We start from the raw sequence: 12363 nt of genomic DNA, 5'->3' as shown, positions 1-12363 counted from the left end.
ATTTATAAGATTGCTCTTGTCAAATCCAGTAAATATATTTTTCCACAAGGAGCATGAAAAGTTAGTTTGTCTGAAAAATAAGGGTCATTCAGTTCACAAAAATGACTTTAAATAGGCATGGATCTTTAAACTAGCAAAGACATCTTACTTTTCTCTTTAGTTTTCTTTTCACCTACTTCAAAACATGAACAGATTATAGAAGCAAGAGAGACAAACAGAGAATTATTCTACCCCATATTAATAAGCACTGGAATCTTCCATTTTGTTTCTTCTCATACTCAAAAAACCTATGGTGGTCTCCTAGTGGGTAGAAATTTCTGCTTTTCTGCTCCCAGGCTGCCACTTCATTTAAATCAATGAACTGTGTCAAATGTTTTTTAAGTCAAATATATTATATCCTTTCTGAAAGGAGGAAACAAGATGTTTCTTGCATGATTATTTTTGACAAAACCATTTTGGCTCTTAAAATTATAACATTGTCTTCAGTGTGTTTCCAAGTGGTTTATTTTATTACTTGCTCCAACATCTTCCTAAGGATTATTGGGATTGTGTTTTCATTTCTTGAAGAAAGGGGCTGCCCTTGAAGAGCATCTGGAAGTTCTAGTTGGTGCAAAATGCAATGGCGCACATGGTTTTGTGCAGACCTTAGTGTACACATATGTCATATGTTGGATTTTGCTTTTCATTAGCATTTTGTTAATTTTGCTAGTATTTTCCAAAGTTTGAAAAGAAATAAAACAGTAACTCATTTTTAAGTAATTTTCCATTTGGAACCAGTAGTATAATTCTGTCAAGTTTATGTAAATACATTATTTTAACACAGGCTGAAAAACAGGCAGAAGTAGAAGAAGCAGCAGTGGTGGTGGCAGGAGCAACAGCAACAATTACAGCTCCAAAAGCTAGTCCTAAAAGAGGAAGGCCTGCTGGTGAGTTATAACACATAAAGCATTCTTAAAAGGGAAAGAAAGCAACAGAAATTTTGATACATGCATTCTGCTAGGCATTATACTCTGTTCCTTAGTATTGCTTGATAATAAGCATTAGTGAATTTATTTGCAAAGCAAATAATATTTGTGATTGAAAAAAATCAAACAAGGCTTTTTCATATTGGATTTTAAAAATTAAATTGAATTAAATTAAATGGACTGCATTGAATGAAGATGAATTATCTTGGGCCATATATATAATATATAATATAATTAATGTATATAAATAACAAACTTCCATTACTGCTAGCTATCCAGGGCCATGTGCATCCTTGAGCTGCAGGTTTGGCATGCCTGCCTTAGTTCATAAAGCTATACAGTATTTTTATTCCACTAGACTCCTGTAAGACCTAAATTTGTGTGGGTGAGAATACGTGGTCAGTTTATTACATAAATATTGAGCTGAGAATTCTCTGGAACAGGAAGCAAATAGCCAAAAATATGTGGACTCAGGTGGATGGGAGGAAAAGGCCTAGAATTTTAAACTTGAAGAAAATACATATAGCTAGATTTTGTAGGAGCCAGATATTTTGTTAATATGACTTCTCTTCAGTAAAGCACCTTATGTAACTCTAATGTTTAAAAGCTTCTGTTGCAAGCAAACTCCTGAATAAAGGGTGGAATCTATGAAGAGTCAACATTTATTTTCATATCTACTATAAAATGTATATACTTGTGTTCATTAATAGCTATATTTATGTAATACAAGAAGAGTAACAGCAGTTTGGTCTATCTTTAAATCATTATTAGTTTGCTTCGTTTTATAAGCATCTTGGTTTAAAATATATTTTGAAAAATTGTCTTCTAATAGGAATTATTCTAATGAAGGAATTGCATTTTAAATAAAATTAAGTTTATGAGATATATTCTAATAAGTACGCTTTATTAACTTATTAATGGTTAAATTTTGTCTTTGGACAAATACTGTTATTGAAAGTTAATACAGTTAATTAAATCATTTTTAAATGACACTAGCTACTGAAATAAAAGTTCCGAAACCAAGAGGGAGACCCAAATTGATAAAACCACATTGTCCTCCAGAGGGTGACAGGTAAGCTTATTTTTAAATGTTGCTGTTTGTTCTATAGCGATATGAATATACCATGTTTAAGTGTAGATATTGTATAGAATTCTATGCATTGGATCTAGATTTAGCTGCCTTAATGAGGCTGAAATGCATATTGTTACAAAATATATATATATATAATTCATTGTTATCCACTATTTCTTTCTCACATGTAGAGAATTAATCCCATGCAATTTTCATATAGATTGTGACCTTAAGCATTGTTTTAGACCTCTCAATAACTTTTAGTGCTTGAAAGCATTCTTGGCAGGCTTTGTTGGTTAGAAATTTGAATCACTGCTTTCGTAGTTGACTGCTTCCAAAAGCTGGTATTACAGATCCTTGAAAAATCTAAATGTGTCATCTTCCTAGTTACCTATTTACTTATTTGTATCTACATTAGAGTTTTGCCATACTTCATGGATCTGCTTTAGAGGAATTTCCATCTCATTTAATACAGCAACCAGATTTCTAAGTTCAGTTATGTCCAATATATTTTGCAAATTATTTGTGGTTCATCAATCCCATATTAGAATTGTGAGCCTTTGTACTTTTTTTTTTAAAAAAAGAGCACTCACTTTGTCATAATTAAATAGCCAACATAAAAATAGTACAAACATTCTTAAATTACTGTGATAAAATAAAATCCCAAACAGAACAGTGAAACCAAGAATAAAGATGTTATTTTATCACAGAAAAATCTGAATGCATAGATTACCTAAAATGCCACTGTAGTAGTCCTAAAAGAAATCAGTCAAAAGGTGGGGACTATACCTTATGAGTATTTTTCTTACTGAGGTTCTGGACCCATCACTTGTTCTTATTAGTCCAGATTTTTGGGGGGATCAAAATATTGTGCCATTTATAGATGATAAAAAATAAATGGTGGGCTAATGGTTTGAAGGTGAATTGTAGGATTTAGATTAAAAGATTATTGTATCAGTAAGAAAGATTCTGTTTTCCTGTTAAAATAGATGTTCCCCTCATGAAACTTGGGTGGTTATTTTTTCTGATAAGTATCTGTTCCTTCTACGTTGTGAATTGGGGGAGAGGGGGTCATCTCAAATGGACCTTTAGAGTAGAGAATCTGAAAACGCATTCCAGAAGACTCAGTCATAAGTGCAATCGCAAGGGAATCTCTTTAAACTCTACTGATAAACAGACTCGCTCTCTTAAACAAGTGCAATAGTTTTCTTTAAACTAGATAACCCAAAATACCTAAAGGAAAGTGTATGCAGCATACATCATTCTGAAATTTTGAAGAACATTACTTCAAGCACCGGGATTCTCCATTCAGCTGCTTGTTTATTGAACTGCCAAAGATTTCACTGTCTTCAAAGTTTGGTTATCAATTTTCTTTTAAGTAGGTGTTATCATATCAAGAGATAATACTTTTTTTTAGCAAACACAGAACTAAAGGTAAATTTGCTTTTTTAATATAATTTTTAAATTTGAAAATAAAGCTAATATTTATTTTGTTTTGATATATTTTAGTATTCATGAGGAAGATAGGGGTAAGAAAAAGAGTGTTGAAGAGAAGCCACCCAAAAAACAGCAGAGAAGAGATGACGAGAGTCAAAAAGAGGAGGACAAAATTAGAAAAGACCCAGATAAAAAGGAAAATAAAAAAGACACAGACCTGAAAAGGAAAAATACTACTAAAGTGGGATCAGCATCTGCCTCTGATAGTGAAGACGATGGAGAAGAGCAAGAAGGGAATAAAGTATATGAATTTTATTTCTTTCATTTCAGATACAGACAAATGTCCTTTATATATTGCATAGCAATTTTTCTTGAGCTATTTTTTTATTAAGTACTGTCAGGCACAAGAAACCAGGAGCCAGGCTAGAGTTCAAAAGCATTGAGAATTTATTCTATGCAGTGTATACAAGAATCTGATCTACTAATAGTGAAGGCAAATTCGTGGCAGATAAGAATCAGCGGACTTCAAGCGGGGACGGACATAGGTCTCTTTCGGGTGGTGGGGTAAGGACTCCAGACTGATGATGCGTTTGACTCCGCTGTCAGGCACAGCCTAGTCATCTCCTACAGTAAGATGATACTATTTGATGTATTTTGAGTCCCATGTTAATAGGAGTGTTTAGATTCATGATAAATTCAAATATAAATACTGACATTATGACATATTATATTTGATGCTGCCTTTTCTTATGATGCTTCTCATCAGCTATAACTTTTCTTTCATCTAGTAGCACTATGAAAGTTAAATTATCATGAAATATTCCTGCAGTCGTGGCTCAGTTGTTTCTTTTCATTTTGTTGAAAGTTTAATTCAGTTTCAAATACCTGGATAAAACAGGATTTCATAGGAATTAGTAAATTTTTAAAATGGAGTGGAGAAGCAATGCAATGGAATGTAGATTACATGTAACTTTTAAGAATGATAGAATTTTTACTCAGGATCATTCACCTGGTGTAAAATTAGAATAAACAGTTGTTTTAACAACTAAAACAGATGTTTCAATAATAGTTGTTTCAACAACTAAAACCTTTCATTCCTGTTCAAATTAAAATGAAAAAGAAGAAAAAAGGAAGAAATGTTCAAGGATCGCATAGAAGAAACATTTTAAAAGGCCAGCATGAACGTGAAGTAGCAGAAAGGAAACGTAAACAGGAAGAACAAATGGAGGGAGAATCGTGAGTATATCAGGCAGTTAGTTTTATAGACATTAAATGGTTATATGATTAATTACCTTTTCACATTCCAAGGCTACAGGAATAATTCAGTAAGAATCATGTACTGTATAATTCAGTCTTTTATTACTTAGCTTTATAACTTTTTCTTTTATTTATCTGCCTTTCTCTAGACAATATAATATAGCACACTCTTCTTTAGAATCTGGTCACAATTCTATGAGATATATTGGGCTGAAAAAGTAACCCAGAGTTACCCAGTTGAGGATGGCTTTGTGCAAGATTCTCCCTAGCTCCATCATAACCATTCTGCCATATCAGAAGAAAATGAAGAACAGCTAACTAACTTTATCTAAGATTTACATAAAAACACCAGTGGGCAAATTTCATTTTTTCCTCATGAAACTGATAATAAAAAACTGCAATCAAACCCGAAAGCTAAATCAGGCTATTTATTAGAGAATTACAACAGCATCCAAAATGTTCTAACATGATGTTTTGAAATAAATAGGGTTTTTCATTTCTTCTTAGTATTCCATAATAGGAAACAATAGGAACATGAAATAAGCCCTTTTATTTTATCATAGGGCCATGCAAAAGCTCCAAAATAATTATTTTTCAACGTTAATCGATTTTCAAAATATCCATATCATACTATAGAAACAATGTTTGAACATGATTTTTGCAATCTGTCTGTATATTGTTTAATTTATTAAAAAATACAAAAATCATCCCTATTAGCGAATTCTTGTTCATGGGCCTTTTCAGATTAGGCTTCCAAAATGTTTTTGTTTCATATCCATTTCCAGTTCAAAACTAGGACTCAGCTGACAACAATGTAGAATTTATTCTGGGATAAGAGTGATGGGTAACCTAAATCATTGTCAGGAAGCACTAGCTTAGTCCAACTTTTAAGATTTAATATTGTTAAATTTTGATTTAATTAAATTTTTAAAAGGTTATTTGATCTACTTTTCAGTATTTAATAATTCTCCCTTCTGTCACATAAAAATTGCAGATTGTAATAGTAATAATTTTGGGAGATTTCTGGATACAACACAAAGCTTTCAAAGGCTGTTTGCAACCAAGGGCTTCATATCCTGCAGTTCAATATACTTTATGAAATCGGCTATTATGCGACATTAATTATCTCATTCTGAATCAGAACAATGTTAGAAACATTGACTGAGATAATGGCAGCACTAGAGAAATAACTTTTTATTAGATTTGTACAGTGCCTTTTCATTTAGGAGCTGAAGGCAGTATTTGTGATGCTCCCTTTCCTATTTTTACCTATAATAAACTCTGAGCTGGCTTGGATGGAGAAGGGCAAAAATGCAATAGCTATTTAGAACTCGATGTAATACTCTAGATTTTATACAAAATCATATGCAACCTCCCAATTTGATGAATGTTGTGTCTTACATTCTTTCTGAAACAAAATCAGTCATTTATTCAAGTTATTTACTTTGTAATGATTAGCATGACATTGTACTCATTTTATTCTTTGAATCTGTAGTCTAATTTAAATTGAATATTTTGAATAGGCAGAATAGAGAAGAATGCAAGAAACCAGAAATTAAGAAGATAGAGAAAAAACGAGGTCAGTGGTCAAAGCTTGTTTTCTAATTCTTAAAGTATTTTTACTTGGTAATGTAAACAGTATTAACCTTCTGAATGAAATTATGTAAGCATTTTAATACAACATATATATATAATAAATTCCATTTCCTTATATATATATCTATCAATATATATATATATATATAAACAAACAGAAATGGCATATATATATATGTTGTATTTGTGCTGATAAATAAATAAAGGGAGACTAGTATAGATCTATTTCAAGCTATTTAGCTCTCATCAGCTAGCCATACCCTTACTGGGATTAGAACCTGTGCTGTATTACATCTTAGGCAGATGTGTTAACCGCTAAGCCACAAGGTTCTCCTCCTTATCAGCTGAGCCAGGGAAATAGGTATGTATTCAGAGTCACAACCCCTGGTATGCCCAAATATGGGAGGAAGTCTACTGCTTCCATTCTCTGTCTATCGGCTTGTCACAAGAGACCATCCAGACAGAATCCCAATATTTTTACTGTTGCCTTTGTTACATTTGTGTTGTATTTGTGCTGATAAATCTGTCTGGATGGTCTCTCTCCTTCTCCCTCTCTCTCTATCTCTCTCTCTCTCTATCTATCTATCTATATGCCATTTCCGTTTCTTAATTTCTGCCTGACTAGTAGGATAAATTTGCTTTATGTCATGAAAGCTGCAATAGTGGTCAAGATTTGCTCTTCCTGTTTGTATATTGCATAGTGTTTGCTGTGCTTTGTAGATTAAGCTCTGAAATTGTTAAGGACCAGTTCCTCTTCAGATAGTTAACACTTCTCAGCCCAACCTACTTCCCAAGTTCTTGCTGTAGGAAAATACTGCAAGAAGAGGATGATATGTGTTCTGCATTAGATCCCAAAGAAAAAGTGAGCTATAAAATAACATTGCAGGATCTTTATTATTATACTCTTCGGCATCCTCTCGTATAGCTTAGTTATCTACTTATTCTTTCTTCTATATGTAGATAACATAAGTAGTGTTGCTTTGGACAGTTGGTTTTATTAAAACAGTTTTATTTTCTCTGTAAGCAAACAGCATTCCCTACGTTTCAGCCATATGCATACAACATTATTTTGATTATAATTCAAATAATTTTATTGGTTCATCCCTTTTGATATATATTCTGCCATTTAGTTTAAAATATTCAAAATACTTATCCCTTAACTTTTTAAAAAACATTTAGAGACGTCAATGGATTCTCGGCTCCAAAGGATACATGCAGAAATAAAGAATTCACTCCAGATTGATCATCTTGTATGTATGTTATATTGACTCCATTTTGTAATGAGAAAAACAAAGTTGCAAATTTTGTCACAAAGCTATTTACTTCATACATAATTTATTTCATTTTTTTGTACGATTTTTGAACCATTTTAGACCCACTTGCATATTTATACAATCTGTTACTACTACAACTCTCAGAGACTTGAGATACTATACTGATACTAAAGTAGAGTAAAATATAATTATATTTTAAAACTTCAGTGAATAATAAAATCATTTAATTGTTTCTCCTGTAAAATTATATTAAACTCATGCATATATTTAATTATGTCTTGCTAAATTTGTAGCAGTAGTGAGTTTTCCCCCCCTAAGAAATGAAACTTCAAATGCTGTTATAGGATGTGAACAGATGCATTGAGGCTTTGGATGAACTTGCATCACTTCAAGTTACAATGCAACAAGCTCAGAAGCATGCAGAAATGATTTCCACACTCAAAAAAGTAAGTTCGGCAGCTAATTAAAAATAATAACCTTTTATGAATTTTCATTATAATCTTAAATTTTTCATGAATAAAATTATAATTTAGTACTACAATTGGTCCATTGGTTTATCCATTACAAACTATTGTCACAAAATATGGCATTCAACAGCTACATGTTGTACTCTCATTTATAAAATATATGCTTCCCCCCGCCCAAATATCTTTTCAGATACGAAAGTTTAAGGTTAGCCAAATTATAATGGAAAAATCCACTATGCTCTATAACAAATTCAAGACTATGTTTCTTGTTGGGGAAGGTGATTCTGTTCTTTCACAAGTACTAAATAAGTCATTAGCTGAGCAAAAACAGCATGAAGAAGCAAACAAAACCAAAGAACAGTGGAAGAAAGGATCAAACAAGAAATCTGAAAAAGACAAAGAACAAACAGGTCTGTACAATTCACTAAAAATGCATATGTTCATTGTCCCAACTGTGATGCATATAATCATTTATATGTCAGTTTGAGACCTCTGAATTAAGAATAAAAACACATTTATATTGAAAATCAGAATGTAAACATTTTTATCACATTAAATTTTGGAGAAGAAGTAAACCATTTCAATGTTAAAAAACATTTAATAGTGAAATGTACACAAACAAACACATAGATGTATGATATTATTGTTTTTAGGCTATGTAAATCTTATTTTGGGTGGGTTGAAAGCTATTTTTTCTGAGGCTGTTGTAACTTTGTAGTTTTGTTAAATAAAAGGTCATAAGATCTCCCTATAGGGGAATAGCAAGCATCTTAAAGTATATTACTGTAAATAATACAATAAATAACAAGTTGGTACATAATTAAATTGGGTCCAACTTTGTGCTCAATATTACTCAGCTCAAACTGTAAAGTAGTTTGTGTAGAATACAAGGTAAATAGTACAAGGCAGTACTTATTCTGATTCCTCCTGTACATCAAAACAATGTCCCAAGCTTTTCTACAAAGTTAGATATGTTAAGCTTCCATCTATCTTTACAAGATTTTAGAGTAGGGGTGTCAAACTCAAGGCCCAGAGGCTGGATCCAGCCCACGGGGTGGTTAGATCTGGCATCCGGGGCCACCCTGGAAACAGCGAAGGACTGACCCACAGTGCCTTTTCTCTGGCAGAATGTACGGGCCACCACAGGCACCCCAACACGAGTTACAATGAGCTGGCCACCCCAACCCTGGCCATGCCCACTCTCCCCCTCCCCCCCCCCCCCGAGGTCAAACAACCCTGATGCGGCCCTCAATGAAATCTAGTTTGACACCCCTAATTTAGAGATTTATAAAATGTTTAGGCAGCTTCCAGAGTGCTCCTGGGGGCTGGGAAGGCAAACATGAGTGAAAAACGGGCCATTTTTGCCCCAGCCCCCAGGAGTACTCTACAAGTCTCCTAAAGGCTTTGCATGCCCTTTTCTTGACAAAAATGTGTCCTTTTTGCAAAAAATGGGCCATTTTTGGGAGGGCTGAATAGTACAAAAACTTTTTTTTTTTAAATTTGCCTCTTCAAAATCTTGGTGTGTCTTATACTCCGAAAAAAACGGTAGATGTATAATTAACTTATTTTTTGAATCATTTAACATGCTAATAAATATTTTTTTAAAAAACCATTAAAGGCACAAAGGTAATGAATGGTGCTTCTGAAGGTCAAGATACAAACCAGTCACAACAAAATGGGGACACCACAGATGAAAAAAAAGAGAAGCTAGATTCTGGCAATAAGAAAAAGTAAGTAGAAGGTTTCCAATCCTAAAAAAATAATGAAAATATGCTACTTCAACAATGTTTTGGCTGTTGTAAAATGTGCATAATCCACTCAGGGACAGGACAGTGTTTTAATAAAGTGGATTAGTTAGAAAGCTACCGATTGTGATAGTACTTTGGATTTGGAAAATGACCAACTAGGCAAAACTCTAGTGCAGTGATGGCTAACCATTTTTGGCTCGGGTGCCGAAAGCACGCACATGTGATATGGCCTCCCTTCCGCCCCACCCCCGTGAATGTGCGCATGACCTCCGTTACTCCTCGCATGACCGCATGACCGCCACCACCACCCGTTGCCCCTTACATGCACGCACGACACACACACACACACACCCTCTTGAAGCCTGGAGAGAGTGAAAATGGCCTCCCCCAGCAGCCCTCCGGAAGCTGGAAATAGCCTGTTTCTGAACTTCCTCTAGGCCCATTTTTCCCCCTCCCCAGGCTTTGGAGGCTTTACTGAAGCATGGGGAGGGCGAAAACTGCCTCCCCTGGCCTACCACAGGCCCTTCAAAGGCTGAAAATCAGCTGGCTGGTGTGTACATACACGCTGCAGCTAACCTAGGGCAATAGCTTGCATGCCCTCAGAGATGTCTCTGCATGCCATAGGTTCGCCATCACGGCTCTAGTGAAATGTGCATTTTGAATCTTGATTCCACCCTTTTTCCAATTTTTCTCTTGAAATTAGTATCTATTTGGCATAAGGCAAGGGAGGACCAATTCCAGACCTCTGCTATAATCTTAATATTTTCTTCTGTTTTATACAACTTCTTGTTTGCTTCTTCTGAACAGCAGAAATGAAATATTATTTATAGTTTTATTTTAACTCAATTATTTTCTTATATATACTACACTTAGTATAGTTATTTTATACATCAAACACATTTTTATAATCAATCCAAGTTATATATTTTAGAAAGATACAAAATATTTTTGTCTGCAGAGTTATTCAAAGTGAAGTTTTCCATAATTGGTACTGTGTTTCTTCTATAGGATGTCTAGTGATGGAAGAGAGCAAGAAAAGACGAAGGGTTCCACCGCTGAAAATGAATAAATGAAACATAATTTTTTGTAAAGTACATATTAAAGAGGACTTAAGGGTTGGCAGCTAGAGAATGCTATAACTTTTAAATAATTTTATAGGCATAATATTTTAATGTGTACAATTTGTGAGGGGTATGTAAAGTCAAGGTAAACATTTTTTCAAAGTATTTAAACATCCTGATAGCATTTGGCTCAGTATTAATCATCAAAATAGTTCAGATGAAAAGATCATATTCTTTTAGAGATTGAAAAGTGTTTATACGTTTCAGGATTAGTTCTATAGTAACTTTACTGACTACTGTATGTTTTACCTTTTGATTAATGATAAGAAAAGTAACCTTTCTTTTAAATTGCCAAAATGCTCTACTTGTATAAATCTATTTTACCCATGTTTTTCTGTGTATAGTTTTCAGAGTTGTTGTTTGCCAAAGTGTCGGTTTACTGTGTTTTGTAAGAAGCTGAACAAATTTTGTAGCATTGGAGAAGTTATGTATGAGTATATTCATCTGGTTTATTAAAAAAGAAGCTAGTTTTGTTCTTTGGAGGTAATTGTGCCAATTTAATATGCTTTGATTTCCTGCTTTCTGTATTCTTGATACTGTACTAAAGATGCTCATGTATCTCAGTCGGCATTGATACACATTGGTCACAACATATTGTCTTAAAACCATTTTTTAATTTTAAAAAACCCTCTACATTTTAACTGGCAATATCTCAGTTGATTCCAGCCTTAGTGACCAACTATTGCTATATCAAAGTTATATTCCCACAATGACGTTTAAAATATTGCTCTTAAAACTTCTTTTGGGTCTCGCTATAACATTTAAGGACAGTTAAAACTGTACAACCTGAAGTATTTCTCAAATGAGTCAACCAAACTAGGCAACCATCTCTCACTTTCCCCTCCATTTTGATCCTTGTTGCTCCTTACCAGGTTAGAATAACAAAATATCAAATTATAGTGATTAAGGTCATATATTTTGCTTAATGGCAAATTTGGAGATTTCAATCCCAATGTCTCTCTGGGGAAATATTTAAGTACTCTTTTGGGGTTCATTTTCACAAGGTAAAAAAACCATTGAAGTATTTGTATTGTAATTGACAGCAAAAGGTATTTAACAAAGTAAGTGTACTTTCCTAGTTGATGGTTAAAATTCTATTCTTTTCTGTGAGAAATGTACATGTAATCAATACCATATAGACATCCAGGGATCAAACTTGCTGCGTGACATCATCATGTGATATATGGCAACTTTTTCCCTCTTCACTAAAATGGGGGTCAGTGTAGCTAGCACATGTCACATCCGGCCCACGGGACATGAATTTGACAACTGCTATCGACTGTACTGCAGAACATACAGATGTGTGTGTATACATCTATGCCAGAAAAAAACAGCCTGCCCACTGAAAACAATGCAAAAGGGAATATGATATTTTATAGTTATAATCCAATATTTTACATTTATTTTAATTAAGATTATTGTAACT

The 12363-nt window shown here is 33.6% G+C and overlaps 1 protein-coding gene across 5 annotated transcripts in view; it reads left to right on the top strand.

Moving 5' to 3' along the window:
- The window catches only part of PSIP1 (PC4 and SRSF1 interacting protein 1), a 29040-nt gene extending 17621 nt beyond the window's left edge, over nt 1–11419 (top strand). For 4 of the 5 annotated variants that reach the window (XM_087716097.1, XM_087716098.1, XM_087716096.1 and 1 more), the window contains 10 exons: nt 824–926; nt 1962–2037; nt 3547–3775; nt 4595–4710; nt 6255–6310; nt 7507–7577; nt 7946–8047; nt 8259–8478; nt 9687–9798; nt 10825–11419. In XM_087716097.1, coding sequence (XP_087572223.1) covers nt 824–926; nt 1962–2037; nt 3547–3775; nt 4595–4710; nt 6255–6310; nt 7507–7577; nt 7946–8047; nt 8259–8478; nt 9687–9798; nt 10825–10885 — 1146 coding nt within the window. In that variant the 3' untranslated portion in view covers nt 10886–11419. The remainder of the gene's footprint in view (nt 1–823; nt 927–1961; nt 2038–3546; nt 3776–4594; nt 4711–6254; nt 6311–7506; nt 7578–7945; nt 8048–8258; nt 8479–9686; nt 9799–10824) is intronic. The other variant, XM_087716099.1, reaches the window with a different exon arrangement.
- The last annotated feature ends 944 nt before the right edge of the window (nt 11420–12363 follow it).

This window comes from Thamnophis sirtalis, unplaced genomic scaffold, assembly GCF_051295495.1.
Source record: "Thamnophis sirtalis isolate CommonGarterSnake01/CBP01778 unplaced genomic scaffold, rThaSir2_p1.2 scaffold_5, whole genome shotgun sequence".
In the NCBI taxonomy this organism is placed as follows: Eukaryota; Metazoa; Chordata; class Lepidosauria; order Squamata; family Natricidae; genus Thamnophis; species Thamnophis sirtalis.
Note: the sequence above shows the minus strand (reverse complement) of the source record. Positions and strands in the feature narration are given on the sequence as shown.